The 26,862-nt window shown below is 39.2% G+C and overlaps 1 protein-coding gene across 1 annotated transcript in view; it reads left to right on the top strand.

The window, feature by feature from the left end:
• Nucleotides 1-25,450, top strand: part of TTBK2 (tau tubulin kinase 2) — a 384,453-nt gene extending 359,003 nt beyond the window's left edge. The window contains exons 14-15 of the mRNA XM_053697795.1: nucleotides 16,917-18,055; nucleotides 21,472-25,450. Of these exons, the coding sequence (XP_053553770.1) occupies nucleotides 16,917-18,055; nucleotides 21,472-21,955 (1,623 nt within the window). The 3' untranslated portion in view covers nucleotides 21,956-25,450. The remainder of the gene's footprint in view (nucleotides 1-16,916; nucleotides 18,056-21,471) is intronic.
• Nucleotides 25,451-26,862: the final 1,412 nt, after the last annotated feature.

The following is a 26,862-nucleotide window of genomic DNA, read 5'->3' as shown; positions in this document are numbered from 1 at the left end:
ATTTTAGATGAATTCTCAGCAGTACCTATGGCATATCATATAAAACATTAGCCATCATCATAGTCCATTAATGCTACCATGGCAGTCATATTTATATGCATTACGTTTATTTTTGCTTGTTTACAGGTTTACTTTAGCATTTGGCTATGTTTTGCCTCAGAAAGCACTATGAACCTTTTAGCTTACTGCGTTCCTTTATGTGTTATGAAACAAGTAATGACACATGCACAGTACAATGTATCACATATTAAAATATGCTTTTCAAATAAAACTTTATCCCAGTATGTCCTTTTCCGTAGAAATGTACTCACAATGCGTGACCTCAGTTCTGAGTATCGGCTAGTGGGGCCAGTGAAAATTATCTCATATCATTGTAAAGTCTTTAAAGGCCCATTATAGTATAACAATTACATTCTCTAATTTGTTAGAGCATATCATTTTAAATGAACAGTCAGTTTTTAGTAATGTTACATGATTTTGCACTATGTGCAGATTGTAACATTAACCTAGCAGCAGTACCTGTTAAAAAATAAAGCATATTAAAAATGTAACCCCCAGAAGCTTCACTTGCCTTACGTTCCTCGCTGTCCTCTTCTGCTTCACTTTCACGCGGCATGTCTAATCACAGCCGCCCGATTGCGCCATTGAACTAAATGTAACGCGCTGCTGTGCTATGTAAAGCTGTTGAGCAGAAGAGGACTGCACCAAGCAGCAAAAGCCATGCTCAGTCAATGTTTCCTATGTCCTAACAGGATTCACTGCTTCTTATTTATAGATATATAGAGTTTTTTCTACATCAAAAGTAAATAAGGCAGGAAATTCTAGGGATTAAAGTGTTTGCTTAAAGGGCCACAAAACCCTTTTTCTTCTGTTATGTGTGATCAGTCCACGGGTCATCATTACTTCTGGGATATAACTCCTCCCCAACAGGAAATGCAAGAGGATTCACCCAGCAGAGCTGCATATAGCTCCTCCCCTCTACGTCAGTCCCAGTCATTCTCTTGCACCCAACGACTAGATAGGATGTGTGAGAGGACTATGGTGATTATACTTAGTTTTTATGACTTCAATCAAAAGTTTGTTATTTTAAAATAGCACCGGAGCGTGTTATTACTTCTCTGGCAGAGTTTGAGGAAGAATCTGACAGAGATTTTTTACTATGATTTTAACCGGAGTCGTTAAGATCATATTGCTGTTCTCGACCATCTGAGGGAGGTAAAGGCTTCAGATCAGGGGACAGCGGGCAGATGAATCTGCATTGAGGTATGTGGCAGTTTTTATTTTCTGAATGGAATTGATGAGAAAAGCCTGCCATACCGTTAAAATGACATGTATGTATACACTTCAGTATTCTGGGGATGGTATTTCACCGGAACTACTGTGTTAAGGTCACTAATCCTTTTAATAACTATTCTCATGTTAAACGTTTTTGCTGGAATGTAGAATCGTTTACATTGCTGAGGTACTGTGTGAATAAATGTTTGGGCATTATTTTCCACTTGGCAGTTTTTTGCTTTAATTGTGACAGTTTCGTTTCTCTTCACTGCTGTGTGGGAGAGGGAGGGGCCGTTTTTGGCGCTCTTTGCTACGCATCAAAAAATTCCAGTCAGCTACTTTTATATGTCCTGCATGATCCGGTTCATTTCTGACAGATCTCAGGGGTCTTCAAACTTCTTTGAAGGGAGGTAAATTCTCTCAGCAGAGCTGTGAGAATTCTTATAGTGACTGTGTATAAAAAAACGTTGTTTTGTTTTCTTATGTACAAATTTAATTAGTGTTGTTTTTTACTAATGGGAACAAACCTTTGCTAAAAGTTGTGTTGTTTTAAAATTTGATGCAATAACTGTTTTTCAGTTCATTATTTCAACTGTCATTTAATCGTTAGTACCTCTCTGAGGCACAGTACGTTTTTTGCTAAAAAAGATTATAACCAAGTTGTAAGTTTTTTGCTAGTGTGTTAAACATGTCTGACTCAGAGGAAGATATCTGTGTCATTTGTTCCAATGCCAAGGTGGAGCCCAATAGAAATTTATGTACTAACTGTATTGATGCTACTTTAAATAAAAGTCAATCTGTACAATGTGAACAAATTTCACCAAACAGCGAGGGGAGAGTTATGCCGACTAACTCGCCTCACGCGACAGTACCTGCATCTCCCGCCCGGGAGGTGCGTGATATTTTGGCGCCTAGTACATCTGGGCGGCCATTACAGATAACATTACAAGATATGGCTACTGTTATGACTGAAGTTTTGTCTAAATTACCTGAACTAAGAGGCAAGCGTGATCACTCTGGGGTGAGAACAGAGTGCGCTGACAATGCTAGGGCCATATCTGATACTGCGTCACAGCTCGCAGAGCATGAGGACGGAGAGCTTCATTCTGTGGGTGACGGTTCTGATCCAAACAGATTGGACTCAGATATTTCAAATTTTAAATTTAAATTGGAGAACCTCCGTGTACTACTAGGGGAGGTCTTAGCAGCTCTCAACGATTGTAACACTGTTGCAATACCAGAGAAACTGTGTAGGTTGGATAAATACTTTGCGGTACCGGCGAGTACTGACGTTTTTCCTATACCTAAGAGACTAACTGAAATTGTTACTAAGGAGTGGGATAGACCCGGTGTGCCGTTCTCACCCCCTCCAATATTTAGAAAGATGTTTCCAATAGACGCCACCACTCGGGACTTATGGCAAACGGTCCCCAAGGTGGAGGGAGCAGTTTCTACTTTAGCTAAGCGTACCACTATCCCGGTGGAGGATAGCTGTGCTTTCTCAGATCCAATGGATAAAAAATTAGAGGGTTACCTTAAGAAAATGTTTGTTCAACAAGGTTTTATATTACAACCCCTTGCATGTATCGCGCCGATTACGGCTGCGGCAGCATTTTGGATTGAGTCGCTTGAAGAGAACCTTAGTTCCTCTACGCTAGACGACATTACGGACAGGCTTAGAGTCCTTAAACTAGCTAATTCTTTCATTTCGGAGGCCGTAGTACATTTAACCAAACTTACGGCTAAGAACTCAGGATTCGCCATACAGGCACGCAGGGCACTGTGGCTAAAATCCTGGTCAGCTGATGTTACTTCTAAGTCCAAATTACTTAATATACCTTTCAAGGGGCAGTCCTTATTCGGGCCCGGTTTGAAAGAAATTATCGCTGACATTACGGGAGGTAAGGGCCACGCCCTACCTCAAGACAAGGCCAAAGCTAAGGCTAGACAGTCTAATTTTCGTCCCTTTCGGAATTTCAAAACAGGAGCAGCATCAACCTCCACTGCACCAAAACAGGAAGGAGCTGTTGCTCGTTACAGGCAAGGCTGGAAGCCTAACCAGTCCTGGAACAAAAGCAAGCAGGCCAGGAAACCTGCTGCTGCCCCAAAGACAGCATGAACCGAGAGCCCCCGATCCGGGACCGGATCTAGTAGGGGGCAGACTCTCTCTCTTCGCCCAGGCCTGGGCAAGAGATGTTCAGGATCCCTGGGCACTAGAGATCATATCTCAGGGATACCTTCTAGACTTCAAATTATCTCCCCCAAGAGGGAGATTTCATCTGTCAAGGTTGTCAACAAACCAGATAAAGAAAGAAGCGTTTCTACGCTGCGTACAAGATCTGTTAACAATGGGAGTGATCCATCCGGTTCCGTGGTCGGAACAAGGACAAGGGTTCTACTCAAACCTGTTTGTGGTTCCCAAAAAAGAGGGAACTTTCAGGCCAATCTTAGATTTAAAGACTCTAAACAAATTACTAAGAGTTCCATCGTTCAAAATGGAAACTATTCGGACTATTTTACCCATGATCCAAGAGGGTCAGTACATGACCACAGTGGATTTAAAGGATGCTTACCTTCACATACCGATCCACAAAGATCATCACCGGTATCTAAGGTTTGCCTTCTTAGACAGGCACTACCAGTTTGTAGCTCTTCCATTCGGATTGGCTACGGCTCCAAGAATCTTCACAAAGGTTCTGGGTGCCCTTCTAGCGGTACTAAGACCGCGAGGGATTTCGGTAGCTCCGTACCTAGACGACATTCTAATACAAGCTTCAAGCTTTCAAACTGCCAAGTCTCATACAGAGTTAGTTCTGGCATTTCTAAGGTCGCATGGATGGAAAGTGAACGAAAAGAAGAGTTCTCTCTTTCCTCTCACAAGAGTTCCATTCTTGGGGACTCTTATAGATTCTGTAGAAATGAAGATTTACCTGACAGAAGACAGGTTAACAAAACTTCAAAATGCATGCCGCGTCCTTCATTCCATTCAACACCCGTCAGTAGCTCAATGCATGGAGGTGATCGGCTTAATGGTAGCGGCAATGGACATAGTACCTTTTGCACGCCTACACCTCAGACCGCTGCAACTATGCATGCTAAGTCAGTGGAATGGGGATTACTCAGATTTGTCCCCTACTCTGAATCTGAATCAAGAGACCAGAAATTCTCTTCTATGGTGGCTTCATCGGCCACACCTGTCCAGGGGAATGCCATTCAGCAGGCCAGACTGGACAATTGTAACAACAGACGCCAGCCTACTAGGTTGGGGCGCTGTCTGGAATTCTCTGAAGGCTCAGGGACTATGGAATCAGGAGGAGAGTCTCCTTCCAATAAACATTCTGGAATTGAGAGCAGTTCTCAATGCCCTTCTGGCTTGGCCCCAGTTAATAACTCGGGGGTTCATCAGGTTTCAGTCGGACAACATCACGACTGTAGCTTACATCAACCATCAGGGAGGGACAAGAAGCTCCCTAGCAATGATGGAAGTATCAAAGATAATTCGCTGGGCAGAGTCTCACTCTTGCCACCTGTCAGCAATCCACATCCCGGGAGTGGAGAACTGGGAGGCGGATTTCTTGAGTCGCCAGACTCTTCATCCGGGGGAGTGGGAACTTCATCCGGAGGTCTTTGCCCAAATACTTCGACGTTGGGGCAAACCAGAGATAGATCTCATGGCGTCTCGCCAGAACGCCAAACTTCCTCGCTACGGGTCCAGATCCAGGGATCCGGGAGCAGTTCTGATAGATGCTTTGACAGCACCTTGGAACTTCAGGATGGCTTATGTGTTTCCACCCTTCCCGCTGCTTCCTCGATTGATTGCCAAAATCAAACAGGAGAGAGCATCAGTAATTCTAATAGCACCTGCTTGGCCACGCAGGACTTGGTATGCAGATCTAGTGGACATGTCATCCTGTCCGCCTTGGTCTCTACCTCTGAGACAGGACCTTCTGATACAGGGTCCATTCAAACATCAAAATCTAACTTCTCTGAAGCTGACTGCTTGGAAATTGAACGCTTGATTTTATCAAAACGTGGTTTTTCTGAGTCGGTTATTGATACCCTGATTCAGGCTAGGAAGCCTGTTACCAGAAGGATTTACCATAAAATATGGCGGAAATACCTATACTGGTGCGAATCCAAAGGTTACTCCTGGAGTAAGGTTAGGATCGCTAGGATATTGTCTTTTCTACAAGAAGGTTTAGAAAAGGGTTTATCAGCTAGTTCATTAAAGGGACAGATTTCAGCTCTGTCCATCTTGTTACACAGACGTCTGTCAGAAAATCCAGACGTCCAGTCCTTTTGTCAGGCTTTAGCTAGGATCAAGCCTGTGTTTAAAGCTGTTGCTCCACCATGGAGTTTAAACTTAGTTCTTAACGTTTTACAGGGTGTTCCGTTTGAACCCCTTCATTCCATTGATATAAAAATGTTATCTTGGAAAGTTCTGTTTTTAATGGCTATTTCCTCGGCTCGAAGAGTCTCTGAGTTATCAGCCTTACATTGTGATTCCCCTTATCTGATTTTTCACTCAGACAAGGTAGTTCTGCGTACTAAACCTGGGTTCTTACCTAAGGTAGTCACTAACAGGAACATCAATCAAGAGATTGTTGTCCCATCCTTGTGTCCAAATCCTTCTTCAAAGAAGGAACGTCTTTTACACAATCTGGATGTAGTTCGTGCCCTCAAGTTCTACTTGCAGGCAACTAAAGATTTTCGCCAAACTTCTTCCTTGTTTGTCGTTTACTCTGGACAGAGGAGAGGTCAAAAAGCTTCTGCTACCTCTCTCTCTTTTTGGCTTCGTAGCATAATACGTTTAGCCTATGAGACTGCTGGACAGCAGCCTCCTGAAAGAATTACAGCTCACTCCACTAGAGCTGTGGCTTCCACTTGGGCCTTTAAGAATGAGGCCTCTGTTGAACAGATTTGCAAGGCTGCAACTTGGTCTTCGCTTCATACTTTTTCCAAATTTTACAAATTTGACACTTTTGCTTCTTCGGAGGCTATTTTTGGGAGAAAGGTTCTTCAGGCAGTGGTTCCTTCTGTATAATGAGCCTGCCTATCCCTCCCGTCATCCGTGTACTTTTGCTTTGGTATTGGTATCCCAGAAGTAATGATGACCCGTGGACTGATCACACATAACAGAAGAAAACATAATTTATGCTTACCTGATAAATTCCTTTCTTCTGTTGTGTGATCAGTCCACGGCCCGCCCTGTTTTAAGGCAGGTAAATATCTTTTAAATTATACTCCAGTCACCACTTCACCCTTGGTTACTCCTTTCTCGTTGTTTCTTGGTCGAATGACTGGGACTGACGTAGAGGGGAGGAGCTATATGCAGCTCTGCTGGGTGAATCCTCTTGCATTTCCTGTTGGGGAGGAGTTATATCCCAGAAGTAATGATGACCCGTGGACTGATCACACAACAGAAGAAAGGAATTTATCAGGTAAGCATAAATTATGTTTTTTTTATTTTATGATTTAGATAGAGCATGCAATTTTAAGCAACTTTCTAATTTACTCCTATTATAAATTTTACTTCGTTCTCTTGATATCTTTATTTGAAAAGGCAGGAATGTAAGCATAGGAGCCGACCAATCAGCAAGCGCTACCTAGGTGCTGAACCAAAAATGGGCCGGCTCCTATGCTTACATTTTAGTTTTTTTCAAATAAAGATAGCAAGAGAACGAAGAGAAATTTATAATAGGAGTAAATTAGAAAGTTGCTTAAAATTTCATGCTCTATCTGAAGCATGAAATAAAAAAATTGGGTTTTGTGTCCCTTTTAAAAGGAACATAAAAATGCAGAAAGAGAATAGTCTAATGTGCTAGAGCATTTTATTATTGCACTGTTGCTTGCATATAACTATACATTTAACCCCTGCAATGTTAAAATTAACAAATAGTTAAAATCATCTCCACAGCGGCAATACTGGTTGCTAGCTAATCACAGGGGCATATGTGTGTAGGCACCAATAATCTAGATAAATCGTGTGATGCAGAGAAATATAAATCAGACATGTTTCTTCTAAGGACACTAAGTTCATGTGCTGTCATTCTGAACGTGAATTTTTTTTTATTGGTAAGTAAATATCTTGTTTTGTCCCCCCTTCATTGCATGTTCTCACAGCTTGAGGCTTTTCACATTCCGCTTTTCTCCACCTTGAGACTTCCAAGCTCTCTCATGCGCTTCACAAGCCCTCTTACTTCCCAATCCAGTCGATCTGAGTCTCTACACAGGAAAGAGGTTGGCATTCCCAAGAGTCTGTCAGCAGAGAACTGCTCCAATTCCTCCTCCTCGACCAGCCGCAGGAAGCTGCCTATCCCACCCCATAGTGGTACCAAGTATCCCTCCTTAATTCGAATATCTAAATCTCAGGTGAATTAATCAGTGTGTCCATAATTCAACCATCACTGTGTCAGTTCGTGTCAAGGTTGTAGTGTCCATTAATTTTTAAGTGTTAAGTATGTTCATTTGTAAGGATTATATCTAAATCCATTACAGGTTGTTTTTTGTTGTTTTTAAAACCTTGAAAGTTTATTTGTGGCATGTACAAAACATACACATAATTAAATGAAGAAAGCAGGTGTTTTATAAGGCAGTGATTGGCAGAAGGTGCTTTGATTTCACTTTGCAAAATTAAAGACTAGAAGACTTATATTACTAGCACACTAAAGCTTTCTATATAATTGGGTAGTATATCCACTAATCATAAAGGAAGAATCATATAAGATACACACACTCCATTTGAAACAATCAAATAAAAAAAATACACAATAAAGAACAAAGACAGGAAAATATAATTTTTTGGTCTGTAGCATTGAAACCTCCGGTATCATCATCTGTTCTCTTTGATAACGTTTTACTTTTAGTGACTAGCTGATTAAATTTTGGAGGTTCATTATTTGAGAAATTATAGAACAGAAACTGGTTTAAAGGAGTATTCTGTTCAAATAGGAATTCGCCTATTTAGCCCCCAGGGTGTATTTTCAAAAGTTCACAATATAGTTAAATTATTTATTTTTCTTTCACAAAAGTCATTGCATGTTGAATTATATTACCTGTCGACCCGGAGGAGGCAAAACCACCCCTACATTCCAGAGCTTGACCCTATACTCTAGAAGATGAAGGTGAATTCTGACGTGCCCTTCACCTCATTGAGAGGGTTTTTTAAACCAATTTGAGACCTCACTCAATAGTGCCTCATGAACAGAGGGGAGGACAGGAGTTAAGCTGGGAAGGGAAAATCCTCTTCCAGTTGGAGATTTCACAGTCCTCTCCTCCCAGGTAAACAACGGACTTGTCTGCCAATCCCATGCAGGCCCATTTATCAAGCTCCGTATGGAGCTTGAAGGGCCGTGTTTCTGGCGAGTTTTCAGACTCGCCAGAAACACAAGTTATGAAGCAGCGGTCTAAAGACCGCTGCTCCATAACCCTGTCCGCCTGCTCTGAGCAGGCGGACAGAAATCGCCGGAAATCAACCCGATCGAATACGATCGGGTTGATTGACACCTCCCTGCTGGCGGCCGATTGGCCGCGAGTCAGCAGGGGGCGGCGTTGCACCAGCAGCTCTTGTGAGCTGCTGGTGCAATGTTAAATGCGGAGAGCGTATTGCTCTCTGCATTTAGCGAGGTCTTGCGGACCTGATCCGCAGTGTCGGATCAGGTCCGCAAGCCCTTTGATAAATGGGCCCCTTAGTCTACAATGTGCTGCTTATTTAGATCCTTAGAACTGTGCTTGCACTTTATTAGATAGGCCTTTCCACTGAGTGCAGAATGCTACAGTGCATGGTAAAGGAAGGCATGACAGGTAAATAGAAAATGTTACCTTCCACCGCCTACCATCTATTTAGAGGAACATCACCTTGTAGCATTGGGGTTTGACATGCATTTTTGGGAAATTTTGGCATAATTTGGGGCATTTTAAGAAAATGCCCTAGTGCTGACAAATAGCAGGAAGGACATTAGCACTGTCTGCCTTACATAAAACATGCTATTTTCATAGTGATCTGACTGGAAATAATCAGGGACAACTTGTACAGTAGCACACAAAGGGCTAGAAGTTGTGGTTTGCAGTACAAAGCCTGTGGCATCATAGATCATCTCCTCCTTTCTTTTCTGTGTGGAACTCATCTAACTACATAAACTGGTTCCCTGTGATCTATGGAGGTGGTGAGAGCAGTATGCTGCATTTAAAACAAAATGCAATTGCTTAATATAAAGAAAGCTGAAAATGTATTTGGCCTGTGTTTCATTTATTTGAGCCTGGGTAGTGTGTAGCTCTCCGTTGAGGAGATTCTACAGTTACAGTGTGTCTTTCTAGAAGCTCTACTGCGCTATCCCCTAAGTTTAAGTAATATGGCTATAGATGGACTTATGAGTCTCCACTGCTGAATGACCTGTCTATTTCCTCTTTAACTAGGAAGGGTGCATTACATTTAGACTGTTTCTTTAATCTTTTAACGCCGTTACGGCGTTGTATTCCGTCCACATTTTTCTGGGCTTTAACGCCGATGGACGGAATACAACGTCCTAACTGGGTGGCTTTCCTGAAGCCACTGGTGCTTCCCTGATGGGATCACGGTCTGGAAGGCGTGCCTAGCATCATAGGGACGCCCCCCTGATGTGAACCCATCATTGAAATCTCGTGATCACTTGCACGATCGCAAGATTTCAAATTGTTTACGTCGGAACAGTTGTTCCAATGTAGACACTTTAACCCTGGCAGGAAAGGGATAAAGAGGACTTTTCAGTCTCAGTGCCCCCATGGATGTCATGGGGGAAGAGGTGTCCTATTTCAGGTTAGAGCAAATTCTTGCTGTATTAAGGAAAGTGTTAAATGTTTAGTAATGCTATCACTAAGTGGATAGATACATTATTAATTCTACTCTTAAGCAGCCTTCTACCTTCCTATCCTGGTATCCTTCTCTGAACTGGGTTCTAAGCCTGTCTGTCAAATTTAAGGTTATGCTTCCCTTGCCAACCTCTACTTTGCAGGTATGAGAGACACTACCTAAAGTGTATGGAGTCATTTCCACATTAGCAAGGTGGACTACTATTCATTCAGAGGACAGTATCTTTTTCAAAGACCCAATGCACAAGACACTTGAGGGCACCCACAGACACTCTTTTCAGCAGGCAGGTTTCTTCATTTGCCTGGCTGTCAATGTAGCATGTGCTGCTGCATATACATTGTATTTGTGTGATAACCTCTCTGAGTTTACATCTGTAGAAGCATCCTTGGAAGATATCCAGAATCATGTTAAGCTACGACTGCTCATAGCTTAATTTGTGACACAGCTGTGGAGATGTTTAAAGGTAAAAACCCTGTTTGTTCCAGGTCTAGATGCTATTATTGCTACAGTCACTGGGTAAAAGGGAACTATAGGAAGAAAAGCCAAGAGCAAGTATAGGTCTATAATATTTTTGTTGTTACTTTTACCAGTGTAAGCTAGCATGAATATGTCTGCCCTGAATGTAGTTCCAGCATGGAGCAGATTACAGCTTTTTTGGGAGGTGTGTGAAAAGTCCATCATCATACCCTTGGTTTTTAGAGATCGTGTTTCAAGGATACAGAATCAAAGATACAGAATCAGATTTGATCCAGATTTCCTTGTGAAATATTTATTCTCTCTCATGTGGCTCGAGAGCCAATCAAGGCAGAAACCTTGCTATCGAGTGCACTATTCTTTCTTTACTGTAGGAGGGTTAGTTTATGTCTACACTAGACTTAAAAGATGCTTATATGCATATCCCTATTCAAAAAGACCATGTGACGTTCCTTTGGTTTGCCTTTCTAGACTTGCATTACCAATTTATGCCTATACACTTCAACCTTGCCACTTCCCCCAGGGTGTTTAGCAAGTTACAGTGGCAGGGCTTAAAATTTCAAGTCCTAAACTACTAGCAAAACCAAAATGTTTCTTGCCACTTCTGAAACCACCCACACCACACCCACTACCCCACACCCTGTTTGCATATTTTTTAGCCATTGTGAAACACTTTTTTGGGCAGAAATGTTTAATAATTTTTATTTTGAACTGTAACAAATATATACATTTGCTGGCCATTTTGCATAGTGCATAGACGGCATTTATCTCCCTCTCCCATGATGCAAAGTTGCATAAACCAGGACAGGTTCAATCTAAGGCAGCAGGGACCTGAAACAAAACTGTTTAATGTCCCATTTGCCCTTTTTTTTTTTTAATTTTGCATGGGTATTAACATGGAAAACTGACCATGGGTGGCCTTTAGATTGATAAAGGGAACAGTAATTTAAAATAGCGGATACTGGTACCTATACTGATCATTTCAGTTCTGCAATATTTGCTATAGAAAAGTAGTGGAAGAAGAAGAAGAAAGAGCCCAGTTTACTTGCAAAAAGTGTCCCTGCAGTTACTTTGAATACAAAAAAATGATCAGCTGTTTGTCCAAGTACATTATCCTATTTAAAGGAGTTATTTGCTAAAAATGAACTGTACTATGGGTACAGAGTATTTCTTATTTCTCCACAATATTCCAAGGTTTTATGTATAGAGCTCCAAAACTCTCCCACTTCAATCCAGATATGCTACTTAATTGGTACTGATGACCAATAGTTACATATGCTCCTGCACATTCAGCCTTTGATATAGTGAGTGAATTTTGCTTCAACATTCACTCACTATCTCTATTCACCCTGGGCAAGTGGAAATTTGGAGCCCTGTACTGTGGGTCTTACTGATGATGGGTTGGGCTCAAGGCATCTCAGTAGTGGCTATAGACTATATTCAAGTGCAGACACCTTCTTTTCAGCAGAAATGGAATTTACCAAAGAGCTTTCTCTTTCCTCAAACTCGAGCCCCCCCCCCCTTTTTTTAATTTTTTTTTATTGAGATTTTGAAGCAGAATAATAGTACATAGTTACAAGTTTAAGTAAAAAAATATACTCAATATAAGTAGTATGGCAACTCTTTAAGTGAGAATTATCCCAAAATCTCACAATAAATACAAACATCTAATGGTAAGAGTGCGCTTAAAAGCTTACTACACCTATAATTTGAACAATATAACTCGATAATCTAAGAAAAAATCGGTTACAGTATACTCACAAATCTTAACATAAAATAAAATAGATGGTATTTATTATTTGTATAAAATATCAATGAACAAGTATGTACAAGTATATCTGAACATTCATTACCAAGTATACATAAAAATCAAGGTGTGAATAGACCTTAATAAACCTCTTGGTACTAGTTAATCTAAGGTGCACTTTATTAAATTAAATACAATTATAATTTGCATTCTATGTCATCTAACCTAAAAATGGTGGATCCACAATAAATCTTCATAAAAAGATGATATACACTTTAAATTCACAATTTAAAAACAAACTAATTAAATTGCCAACGTGTATCACAATGTTGCGTTTGTGGCAAGTTGTTTTTAGGACTGCTCCTTGTGTAATATATTAGTCTTTATTATAGTCCCAAGTCACTTTGGAAAGAGATTAAGTTTTTGGAGCGAAGGATTGTTTCTTAACTTGTTTCTTAACTCGTATTTAGTTGTCGTTATAATGTTTCAATGAACAATCGTATTCCAATAGACAATGGTATCCCAATAAACAATGGAGTCCTACTTACCGAAATCCGAAAGCTTATGTTATAATGTGCTTTCTCCGACCTTACCACTTCACACTTACCCCTCTTGTCATTCTTGGCGTTTACACTGCCACTTCCGGGTTCGCTGACGTAGTGGTCACGTGTCTGGAATTTAACCAATCGGGAGGTCGGACAACATTCTTGTCCAAGCTCCGTCTGCCGGCTGGCAGAAGACTATTCGAGATCTCTTCTTCTTCAATCTCATGGATGGAAGATAAACTTAGGAAAGAGTTCTCTGGTTCCCAGTACCAGAGTGGAATTCCTGGGCACGATAATAGATTCCGTATCTATGAAGATATTTCTTACAGACCAGAGACCTTGCAAAATTACTTCCAGTTGTCTTGTCCTCTAGACCTCCTTAAGGCCATCTGTGGCCCGGTGTATGGAGGTGATTGGGCTCATGGTGTCCAGCATAGATATCATCCCATTTGCCAGGTTCCATCTCAGACCTCTGCAGTTGTGCATGCTGAGGCAATGGAACGGCGATGACTTGAATCTGTCCCAACAGATTTCTCTGGACAACTGATCGAGAGAATGGCTCTCTTAGTGGCTCTGTCCAGATCACCTGTCCCAGGGGACATCCTTCTTGAGACTATCCTGGGAGATTGTGACTACGGACGCAAGTCTATCAGGATAGGGAGCTGTTTGGGGTGCCAGGGAGGCACAGGGCCGGTGGACTCGAGAGGAATCTATTCTGCTGATCAACATTCTGGAACTTTGAGCGATCTTCATCGCTCTGAAGGCTTGGCCTGTTCTGGGTTCGTCCCAGTTTATCAGATTCCAATCGGACAACATTACCTCGGTGGCTTACATCAACCATCATGGGGGAACAAGAATCTCTCTAGCCATGAGGGAAGTATCTTGGATTCTGTATTGGGCGGAGGCCCACAACTGCTCGCTATCAGGGATCCACTTTCCTGATGTGGACAACTGGGAAGCGGACTTTCTCAGCAATCGTTTCATCCGGGGGAATGGTCTCTCCATCCCGAGGTGTTTGCGGAGATTTACAAAAGATGGGGGACACCGGAGATATATTTCATGGCATCCAGACTCAATACCAAGCTACCCAGATACGGGTTGCAGTCCAGGGATCCCCAGGCAGATCTGATAGATGCCTTAGCAGTTCCTTGGGGGTTCAGTCTAGTTTACATTTTTCCACCGTTACCACTTCTACCTCGGGTAGTGGCCCGCATGAAGCAGGAGCAAGCTTCGACTATTCTAATTGCTCCATCGTGGCCGCGAAGGATGTGGTTTGCAGACCTAGTGGGGATGTCATCATCTCCATGGAGGTTACCTTGTCGCAGGGATCTGCTGGTACAGGGTCCCTTTGTTCATCAAAATCAAACGGAGCTTGATAAATTGACCCCCATGCATTCGGTTGACATCAAGTTACTGTCTTGGAAGGTTCTTTTTCTATTGGCTATTGCTTCAGCATGTAGAGTCTCTGAGTTGGTGGCCTTGCAATGTGAGGGCTCCTTACCTTGTTTTTCATGCTTATAAGGCTGTTCTTCGCACTGGGTTGGGTTTTCTCCCTAAGGTTGTGTCTGATCGTAACATCAATCTGGAGATCGTGGTTCCTTCCTTTTGTCCTAATTCGAAGAAGCGATTACTTCATAATTTGGATGTGGTTCGGGCTTTGAAATTCTATCTTCACTCTACGAAAGATTTTAGACAGACTTCGGCATTGTTTGTTGTCTATTCTGGGAAGCGCAGAGGGCAGAAGGCTTCTTCCACTTCCCTATCGTTTTCATTGAGGAGCATCATCCGCTTAGCATATGAAACAGTGGGACATACGCCTCCTCAGAGGATTACGGCTTATTCAACTAGAGCTGTGGCTTCTTCTTGGACCTTCAAAAATGAGGCCTCTTTGGAGCAGATTTGTAGGGCTGCTACCTGGTCCACCTTACATACTTTTTCAAAGTTTTACAAATTTGACGTTTTTTGCTTCGGCTGAAGCAGTTTTTGGGAGAAAGGATTTACAGGCTGTGGTGCCCTCAGATTGGGGTCCGCCTCTTTTTTACCCTCCCGTTTTCATTCAGTGTCCTCTAGAGCTTGGGTATATGTTTCCCACAAGTAAGGAATGAAGCCGTGGACTCTCCTCATATTAAGTTGGAAAACATAAATTATGCTTACCAGATAATTTCCTTTCCATCTGTATGTGGAGAGTCCATGGCCCCCGCCCGGTTTCTCCGTTGGGCGGACCTAAAAATTTTTTATTCTTCGGGCACCTTTTATACCCTGATATTTCTCCTATTGTTCCTTGTTCCCTTGGCAGAATGACTGGGGGATGAGAGGAGTGGGGGAGGTATTTAAGCCTTTGGCTGGGGTGTCTTTGCCTCCTCCTCATGGCCAGGTTCCACAAGTAAGGAATGAAGCCGTGGACTCCCCTCATACAGATGGAAAGGAATTATCTGGTAAGCATAATTTATGTTATTCCTATTGTTAGATTTCATGTGGTATTTGCTAAATTTCCTGGCTCTGTGAGCCTACATGCCAAATGAGATTTTCTCTTTGGTAGTTTTTCAGAGACAAGTGTACCATATTGGACTGTGATAGCCACGGTCTCAATTCTGTCCATTTGGGTTGCACTCATTTTGGACTGATCTCTAAAGATCTGATTCCATCTGGTTGAGATACAACCACAGATCTTTAGAAATGCGGTCTCCTCAGAGTGCAGTTTAACTGTAAACATGGAAATTAGACCTTTTTTTTTTTTTCTCTGAAAAACGGAAATTCAATAGACCATACTTATTCATATCTATGGCTGTATGCTACTGTGGTGATGGACTGCTTTACTATTGTTTATGTGCAATAAACCTTGAACTTTTTAACCTCTCCTGAAGCCTGAAATCCCAGTCATTCCTTCGTCTGTATTCTTCATATCTAAACAGGAGAATTTTTTTCTCTCTCCTTTGCCTTCATATTGTTAATGTGTTACTGAACTAGTAGTTATTAATATAGTTCTATGAGTGTGAGAAAGAAAACCCAATTTATCGTTAACAATAAATACATTTAATTGGTATAACCACATAACAATCTGCTGTTTATTTAAAGTTATTTTGGGGATTAAGCTCCTTTAAACTTTCTGTTTTCAAGTAGTTTCTGAAATGTCCTAAATTCATAAAATTGTATACTTTTCAGGTAACCTTTTTTTTAATACGCTCTTGTTTCAAATCCTCTTAACTAACTGGCTACAACATAATATCTTGTAGTTAGTTTAAGCTGATGTCAGTTGTTCTGTATTTCTTTAAAAATGCTAAATAAAAAATAGTCTCAGAGTATAAAGGACCAGTAAACACAAAAGATTTGCATAATCAACAAAATGCATGATAACACAACAATGCAATAGAACTTAGTCTAAACTTCAAATGAGTAGTAGATTTTTTTCTGACAAATTTCAAAGTTGTGTCTTTCCACTCTGGATCATGTGACAGCCATCACACAATCACAAATACATATATTTATATATATATTCTGTGAATTCTTGCACATGCTAGTGATTCAAAAAGTGTAAATATAAAAAGAGTGTGCATATTTTATTAATGGAAGTAAATTGGAACGTTGTTTAAAATGGTACGTTCTATCTGAATCGTGAAGGTTTAATTTTTATTTGGGTGCCCCTTTAAGTTCTCAGATGAAAAAATATAAGCAGGAAAATGTAATGGTTTTATGTTTTTGGTTTATGGAATCTAAACTTTACTTTTGGCAAATCCCAGATTTGTTGAACTTTTATCTGTTGAGAGATTGTGACTCAAATAAAAATTCTAAATGTCCTTAGGACACACATATTTAAGCAAACATTGTAAACAATAAGATAAGGAACCTTCTAATATTTTCTTTTTTTTTCTTTTAGAAAACACAGAACCTCACACAAAAAAGAAACACTGATAATTCCACACTAATATTCTGTGTTGTGTAAAATTGTGATTTTTTTATTTGTTGTTACAATTATTTTGGTAGAAAATCACAGGTATATTTATTTTTTTGTTGGTTTGTTTTCAAATAGATGACTATCCCACGTCCTTCGGTAACATCAACACAATCTGCATCTGAGAGTTTTCCTTGTGGTCCTCATTTGGAAAAGAGAGACCAAGACAACCATATGGAATTATCTCCACAGGACAACAGAACAGAATATGCAGAGTCGGAGGATGCTTTCATTGGCAAAACAGACCTGGCCATGCGGTTGAATAATAATAATAGCCAGGAAAAGATATGTGTCAAATCTAGAGATTCAAGCCAAACAAACTTTGTAAAGGAGTGTGACCAAAAGCTGCAAGAAGCAAATTGTGTTGAGACTCCTGTATATTGTGTCCTATCAGAGCACCACAAACCTTTTGAAAATATAGCTTCTAATCAACCTGTTGAGCTACGGACTTTCAATTCTGTGCCACACAATGAATTATTTTTAGAAATATCAAAGCCAGAAGCAACTGAGACTGTTGACATTTCAGGTCAACAAGCTAAGGATTATATTGCAATCCGCTCAGTCAGTTTATTGGAAGATGTTCAGCTAAATGGATTTCATGATGTAAATGATATTGTTGCTGCTGCTAATGGTCTTCTTGACCATAAAAATAACACACCAGTGTTGTTGGACCAAGAATGTGAACACAAGAGCCTAAAAAATGAAGTGCAGACTGAACCTAATGGATCACAACAATTGAAGAAGGCTCAGATTAAACCTGTTTTTACAACTAGGCACAGCAGAATCCCTGTTTTAGTTCAAGAGGTTGACACAGCATCTGAGTCATCTCCAATTTCTGCCAAGGAGAAGCTTCTGTTAAAAAAAGCTTACCAAACTGACTTGGCAAGGCAAGTGGTTGAAAAGCGACAATTTAAATCTATTCTCGGTGATCTTTCAAGTGCCTCAGACAAGTCTCTGGAGGAAAAGTCATCACCACAGCCTGTACGCTTTTCTGAGGAAGATATTTTCTGCTGTACTAAAATGGATGCAGATTCTCAGGCGGTCAAGTCATCTGAGGAAGGGACAGGGTCATCTCTCAGCTCACAGTCTAGAAAGAGCAAAATTCCACGTCCGGTGTCCTGGACTAGTAATGATCAGATAATCAATCCTCCTTCAAATCAGTTTGTTCCAAGGCCGCCACCTGGAAAACCACCAAGCAGAGTGGGAGTAGAAGCTAGGTAAAACATATTTTTTTATTATTATTATTCTTTGGCACAATGTGTGATACTTACTTTGTTGCAATTAGAGCTAGAATCTGAACATGCCTTTAAAGGGACAGTCTTCTCCAGAATTGTCATTGTTTAAAAAGATAGATAATCCCTTTATTACCCATTCCCCAGTTCTGCATAATCAACACTGTTATATTAATGCACTTTTCACCTCTGTGATTACCTTGTATCTAAGCCCCTGCAGACTGCCCCCTTATTTAAGTTCTTGTGACAGAGTTGAATTTTATGGATGTGTTACAAAAATTAAGGGATTTTGGCATTGAAGCCAAGTGCTGAATTAGGCACTAGTAAATTAATAAGAAAAGGGGGTTAAAAATAAACACTTTATTTAACAAATATGCAGTAACGAACAAAAATATCAAAATGGATCAAATTAGGAAGTGGGTAATCACCATCCACTTCTACATATTCATTGTAAGATGATCCAACAGAATTAAAAACATTAAAAAAGGGCTGTGTGCCCTAGAGGCTGCATGCTGCAACACAGATTATAGAGTGAAATGAGAATACAGAAATAAGTATCACACAGAGCATACAGACTATGCGCTCAAAGGCGTCCTCCTAGAGGCGCTCTCTGTTGCTCACAGTTACTACGGCTTGTCCTAGAGGCGCTCTCTGTTGCTCACAGTTACTACGGCTTGTTACTTTGGTCTAATTATTGCTACAATAGCCTATGATAGTGATTTATCTAGAGATCAACTAGATTGGCTCTTAGTGCACAACGTGTACTTTATATTATATAGAGATACCGCTATCCCAATATTGGGCATAATATTGAGCATAAAGTGAATACAGTTATTGTTTGTAACTACCGAATATATTTAGTATACAGATGAATTTATGATTAGTTTCTGTGTTACACAGTGACGATTGGTGACACACTGTATCTAGCTATGAACGTATACAAGCCATTTAGAATGAAATTGGAGCAGTTTTAAGAATATAAGCATACTGTATGATATGCAAAGCCACTGAGTGATTTGTGGTATGAATGTTATAACTAGATACAGGGAACTTATTTAGAAATCGGCTGACTGGGTTCAATCCCAGCAGTACGCAAGCAGGAGGACGCCTTTGAGCGCATAGTCTGTATGCTCTGTGTGATACTTATTTCTGTATGCTCATTTCACTCTATAATCTGTGTTGCTGCATGCAGCCTCTAGGGCACACAGCCCTTTTTTAATGTTTTTAATTCTGTTGGATCATCTTACAATGAATATGTAGAAGTGGATGGTGATTACCCACTTCCTAATTTGATCCATTTTGATATTTTTTGTTTGTTACTGCATATTTGTTAAATAAAGTGTTTATTTTTAACCCCCTGTTCTTAGAGTTGAATTTTAGCCAGTCAGTGCCCTCTCATAAGTAACTCCATGGTCATGAGCACTATGTTATCTATATGGCACACATAGTGCCCTCTAGCTGTGAAAAACTGTCAAATGCATTCAGATAGGCAGACTTCAAGGGCTTAGAAATTAGCATATGAGCCTACCTGGGTTTAGCTTTCAACTAAGAATACCAAGAGAACAAAGCAAATTTGATGTTAAAAGTAAATTGGAAAGTTGTTTAAAATGACATGTCCTATCTGAGTCATGAAAGTTTAATTTTGACTATATTACCCCTTTAAATTCCAGATATACTGGATTTAACCCTACTGTAGGTCCATTTTCTACCCTATACAGACATGAGTCCAATTTCTTAAACTTAGTGGCTTAGTGTCACTCTTACAATATTGTGGTTAATACATCTAATTTGACTTATAAGCCATGTCTTCACTTATATATAGGGACAATTTGCAATAACACGATCTGACAAGGCAATATAGTTGTAATGGAGAGAACAGACATGTATAAGAGGCTCTTTGTCAATTAAATGGTATTAGATTTTGATCCAATTTATATGTTTCAGAAACATGTGAAAGATTTATTGGATGATGGCAGAGAACAAGGGATCATTGATGACGAGATGTATTTTTGTTACTAATCCTGTTACTCCCATTTTCCAATTATTCTCAAATATTCATAAGTATCTAGCTAATGTCACGGGTGGACCCATAGTATCAAGGATTGAGTCCCTTTCTGAAAATCTTTTTAAAGTAGCATGAAACCCAACATATTTGTTTCATGATTCAGACACAGCATACCATTTTAATCAACTTTCTATTTTACTTCTATTATTATATTTTCTTAGTTCTCTGTATTTTATTTTATTTTAAACGCATGGACGTCAGATCAGGAGCATGTGTCTAGAGCACTATTTGGCAGCAGTTTTGTAAGAATAGCATCCATTTGCAAGAGCACTAGATGGCAGCACTATTCCTGCCATGTAGTGATCCAGACACCTAACTAGGTATCTCTTCAACAAAGAATAACATGGGGACAAAGCACATTTGAAAATAGAAGTAAATTGTATGAATCCACAAAATAAATTTAGGTTTCATATTCCTTTAACTGGATTGATTCATTTTTAAACTATATTAAACATCTGCTCACTCTGATGAACCAAATACAGTGGGCTTTAAATATAAGTTGGCTGACGACTGATGTTGTTGGTTTGTGCACAGCTAAACCACATATATTAGGCTTGAGACAACAGTGAGGAATTCAGAAACATCGGATATTATTCAGATGATTTAAAAGATTATGTTATAGTCTTTTTATAGTCTTTCTTAACACATAATTATTTTGATGAGTTGTTTTATCGTGGCCCACGTCTTTGGAGACACCAACCCATACAAAACCTTTTTTATGCACACAGAAGATATATTGATGACTTGATTTTTATTTGTTTCGGTACAGAAACTGAGGCTCAGGCTTTTGCTAAAAAATCTTAACAACAATTAAGGTCTAAAATTTAAATACACTTATAAGAAACATACTATTACATTTTGTATTGGGCATGCAGAGGCATTTTTATTCTACCTGAGCTTTTGCCTTTGGCTTTAAATTATAGGGAGGGTAAAGACAATCCAAGGTCTTTGATTAAGGCACCAATGTGACCCGAAAACCATAAGACCCACAGCTTTCTTACTGTTTTTAAACATTTGCAATGATTTATCTGATGCTTTTAGAGTAAAGATTTTCATGTATATTAGTATAAGTATTATTTATTTAGATCTGTGTGTTTTTTCACTTATTTTTTTTTTAAATATACTTATTCGCAAAAAATAATAATTTTGTGATAGTTTCTAATATTTTCTATGTGCCACCATCTGTTTACCTAGTCAGATATAAAGAATATATTAACACATGTTGTATCCTTTCAATAAAGATGGTGGGAATTGAATAATGTTGCATGCTTGGAAAATCAACAATCGGATTTCATTGTATGCTGCTATCTTAACATTATTGCTTGTTTTGTTAAAGGATGCGGCGGTACAAGGTTTTGGGGAGTGAGAGCTCCGACTCAGACCTCCTCTCTCGCCTTGCTCAGATGCTTCAAAATGGATCACAGAAACCAAGAAGTTCATCACAGTCCAAAAGCCCTGGATCACCTCACAGTCCTAAAACTCCTCCGAAAAGCCCTGTGATTCCCAGGCGTAGCCCAAGCGCCTCCCCACGCAGTTCATCTTTACCCCGCACCAATAGCTCATCATCCTCAAGAGCTGGGCGACCCCATCATCATGACCCAAGAAGTTCTTCCCCATATATGGGTTGCAGCAAATCACCCCCAAGCCTCTCTGGTTCCTCTTCTTCAAGGAGGTCCTGCCAACAGGATCATTGCTGTAATAAACAGAGTAAAAATATCTCCAAGGGACCAGGTAGTGGTCACCATGCCACAGGGAGCAAAACCAGTCGCGGAAAGTCTTCTGTTCGAGAGAGCAAAGTGTCCATTAAATTGAGCAGATAGTAACCAGGCTTTTCAGCTCTATGCCGAAAATGACATTTTCCAAACTCCTACTGTAATGCATGTTGTGTCTGTTAATGTATATTTCAGATAAAATCAAATCAGTGTTGGTCTTTATGTTTAAAGAGGCTTAGACCCCAAGGAATATGGCTTTGATTTAGAGGTCCAGCATTAAATTGATTCATTAGAATCATTGACAGAGTATGGAATGTTTTACCCAGTCAATTTATTGACACCGCCAGCATTAATCTTTTGTTAACTGCAAAATTAGTTTTAGAGACTAGAATATTCTAACACAACCCATTGCTGGTGAGTTACATTGATTGGAAATCAGAGTACATCATTTATCAAGGAATTAAAAATCTAAAAACTCAATGCTTTCCACAATTAGGGAGATTTATTTTAATGTAGAAATTCACAGGGGTTTGAATCTGCTAAATAATTTATTGCTGTCAGATATTCACTTTGGTTAATATGGTAAAGGTTTGCATCTGAAAGAGATCCTATGTGCACACACCATATTAAAGGGATACTGAACCCAAATATTTTATTTCATGATTCAGATAGAGCATGCAATTTTAAGCAACTTTTGGGTTTAGTATCCCTTTAATTACCCCTCAAGAAAATTAATCTTATATTACATATTTCCTAAACCCCACAAACATACTGTAGTTGGTAGTTTTTACAGTTTCTAAAAGAATGTTACTACCACCTTAAAGAGATTCTCAAAGATGGCATTGTTTATCCTTTGCTAAACAAAAATAGTGAACAATGCACAAATTTGCCAAATATGTATCTGAACTGTTTATTTAAAATATCTGAGAAGCATCTAGCAATTTACATTCTGTTTTTTGAGGCTACTTGGGCTTATTCTATATGAGGAGTACACTTAGTGAGTTGGCAGAGCTAAGTATATGAAATTGTTCAGAGCTATTATTAGATTTTGCGAATAGAGTTGGGATCACCTTGCAGCTCCTGATAGATTCTACCTTGTTGTTCGCTCAACATTGAGCACAGACATTACCAGATATTTCTCTGGTTCCTTTTTAAAATGAATAACTATATTATAAGAGAACAATATCAAATTAATCTCCCTTGGTGCTTATGGTTTGACATTGTGCATACTTATTTAATACAGTATAGAGCACTATGTTTTATATACTCAATATTTCCTTGCTGGTATAACTACACTAAATCATTTCTCTGCAAATTATTCAATTTATTTCCATTTGAATGTATGAAAAAACTAATGTTTGCAGCTGCATCAGTGTTGCCAAAATCCAGTCCTCCATATCTTGCCTAGTTCTGATATTAAGATTTTCACTTGAGAGAAAAATCTGAATGTATGTGATCAGCAGTGATCATGTGACATTTTTTGACCATTTGTATTGATCACACATCACTGCACCTCTTGTTGCAATATCTATGTGTCAGGTGGATAAAACACGTTGTACATAAGCAGCAGAATGCAGCAAGTGGAGAGTCAACATGGAGATGTATGTCAGTTAAACTCTCCTGTAACATAGCATTGAGGATCTATGTGTACTAAATAGTTGCAGACCACAGTAGAATCCAGTACCACATACATAGCAACTTAAAGGGACAGTCTACTACAGAATTTTAATTGTTTAAAAACAGATAATCCCTTTTATTATTTATTCCCCAGTTTTGCATAACCAACACAGTTATAGTAATATACTTTTTACCTCTGTGATTACATTGTTGTGATCTGGTCAACTGTATTCTAACCGTTAATATCTTAAAATTTGCTTTTGGTAGAATTGTGGATTGTATTTGTGCAACACTGACTCCTGGCAGAAAGGGCAATGCCATGTTAGCCAGATTAAAAGATCCAGTAGTGTTTTTAAAGGCACAAAAGTAATGTCAAAATTAAATGGTTCAGATAGAGCATACATTTAAACAACTTTCCAATTTACTTCTGCTAATTTGCTTTGTTCTCTTGGTATACATTGTTGAAAAACACCTAACATCAACCAAGGACACCTAGAGAATGAAGCAAAATTGATAATGGAAGTAAATTGTAAAGTTTTTTCAAATTTTACGCTCTATCTGAAATAAAAGAAAAATATATGTTTAATGTTCCCTTAATGCCTATCTGAGATTGACAAAGTTGGAAGCTTTCAAGACATCTTTGGTTTCTTCCCCGGGCATGCTGCATTACCTATGAATTAGCTGGTCTTTAAAGCTTGCATGCAAATTCATTTTAGGTTTTATTTTATCTAAACATCATTCCAACAACTTCATATATGGAATAGAAAGTGCTGTATCTCTCATCATATATGTAAGCCTAATAGAAGGTATAGCTGTATCTCAGGATAGCAATAAAAAAACAAGATAGCAATGCCTGTTTCATACATCAATGGTTCATAAACCTTCAGGATTGTGTATGATAAGTTACGTATATGCTAATATGTTGTGAATTTACACAGCAAGCCTGAGCTGGCTCTGGGCTTTCAGGAAAGTATTCCTGTTTGTATACCCCTTCAGATTTAATAGAGCACACAAGGCATTGAATATGTGCATCTATATGCAGTGAATTGCATGCTGCTCTGCCGTAAGGTAAATATGAACAATCTTCTGCTTTATGCATTGCAAAATCCCTGGTGGCCGCTTGCTAACAAATTAGTAGCCTTAGGATATATAAGGGAAATTCGTTGTTGTAGATTTTTTCTTCCTTGTGTAAATTGCTCTGTTGTTTCTCTAAGCTTTTAACCTCTGCTGTGCTGGAGGAACATTGTAGTCTTCATTAGCTTGGGGATTAACGTGAGTGACTTTATAATTACCCTATCCTGAACAATCTGCAACTGTGTCCCTTTGTCCTGTTCCTTTGTAATATATTGTACAGTAGGTTCTGTCCTTGTAATTGCATGTCCTCATGGTAAATTATATCATATATAAATATTTATAAATATATATAAATATATATAATATACATAATATACAAAAAATGACATACTCATTCTACATTTGTAGACGGCTGACAATGACGCTTCCTTTTTTATTTTGTGTGTGCCTGATAATGTCTCAGCCTTGTGTTTCCCAATTTGTGAATATGATCTCTCCGCATGGCAACATTTAGGGGCATATTTATCATAGTGCGAGCGGACTTATCATTGCACAAAGCAGTTCACCAGAAGCTTGATAATTCGGCCCCTTAGTTTCAACGCAGCGCAAATTATTTCAAGGACTGCATTGAACATAAGAACATTTTAAAGCCCATTTTTATTGTATTTATGTATATATTATTTTTCTATTTTTGTCCATACATTTTTATTTATGTTATTTAATTGTGTTTTCTAAATTGTTAGTTATCACAGGGTTTTTTTTCTCTGAATTATGTGATTTACTACAGCTAAATTTGTATCTTTTAAACATTTTAAAACCCTTCCAATAGCTGTCATTTTTAAAGTGTTTAAAGTTCCGTGGAGCCATTTTTTTGTATTTAGACACGAGAATATAAAAATGTATCACAATCTATTTTTAATTATTATTTTTTTTGATAAACATGTTACTGTGCAAATGTTTTTAGACATGTATAAGTCTGTCACTGAATACCATTAAGCATTAATATGGCAGTATGAGTAAGGCAAAAACATGCATATCCTGCTAGTTTAAACAACTAATATAGTACAAAAAGAATATAATTTGATTATTTATAGTATAAGAAATATTAGAAAGTCCTCTGCAGGAAACACAATACAGTCTTTGCTAGTCTCTCTCCACTACCGATTTCATGTGGTTCAGTCTCCCTGTTATTTATTGTAAGTCCAAGATGATCCACTCTTTTCACAGGAGGATTAGTTTGTTTGTTTTTTCTCATTTAGAGTGCAGTTTAGAAATACTGCTCATGGAAACAAAAACTATATGTCCTATTTACTGATAAAGAAATGCGCAAATTCTAATTGGATTTCTTCCTTTGGTTTCCTTAAAAATGACCTGCTTGCAACATGGTAAAATAACAGACCCAGACACCCATACAGGATTTCCCCTAACGCTGGTCACCTACATCTCAGTCACTATAGTCTTGTGCCCCTGGATCCTTAGATTAGACAACATTTCTAAATGAAAGAGGTGTCTTTTTTTACCTTAAAGACACAGTTAACCTGTGTTATTTTTCTGCATTGCTTTAAAAGCACTGCACATGCAATCCTTTCAGGTAATTTCCAAATGCAATTGTTTAAACCCCTTGTATAGCAAGCCTTTTTTTGTTTTCTCAAAAAAATGTGTTACCGTCTGTCTCCTTAACTAAATAGAGCAGGCCCTTGCTGCTTCTGAAAGATGCGTTACCGTCTGTCTCCTTGACTAAATAGAGCAGGCCCTTGTTGTTCTGAAAGATGTGTTACCGTCTGCCTCCTTAACTAAATAGAGCAGGCCCTTGTTGCTTCTGAAAGATGCATTACCGTCTGTCTCCTTGACTAAATAGAGCAGGCCCTTGTTGCTTCTGAAAGATGCATTACCGTCTGTCTCCTTGACTAAATAGAGCAGGCCCTTGTTGCTTCTGAAAGATGCGTTACCGTCTGTCTCCTTGACTAAATAGAGCAGGCCCTTGTTGCTTCTGAAAGATGCGTTACAGTCTGTCTCCTTAACTAAATAGAGCAGGCCCTTGTTGCTTCTGAAAGATGCGTTACCGTCTGTCTCCTTGACTAAATAGAGCAGGCCCTTGTTGCTTCTGAAAGATGCGTTACCGTCTGTCTCCTTAACTAAATAGAGCAGGCCCTTGTTGCTTCTGAAAGATGCGTTACCGTCTGTCTCCTTGACTAAATAGAGCAGGCTCTACATACAGCCTAGATCCATGAAACCTTTAGAAAGGGAATTCATTTCACTTGTATAATTTTAAGGTACTTCTATGTAAAATATATTGCCTATTACATTGTTTCCCCACACTGGTA

This window comes from Bombina bombina, chromosome 1 (genome assembly GCF_027579735.1).
Source record: "Bombina bombina isolate aBomBom1 chromosome 1, aBomBom1.pri, whole genome shotgun sequence".
Classification (NCBI taxonomy): Eukaryota; Metazoa; Chordata; class Amphibia; order Anura; family Bombinatoridae; genus Bombina; species Bombina bombina.
This window is presented reverse-complemented; position numbering and strand designations above follow the sequence as displayed.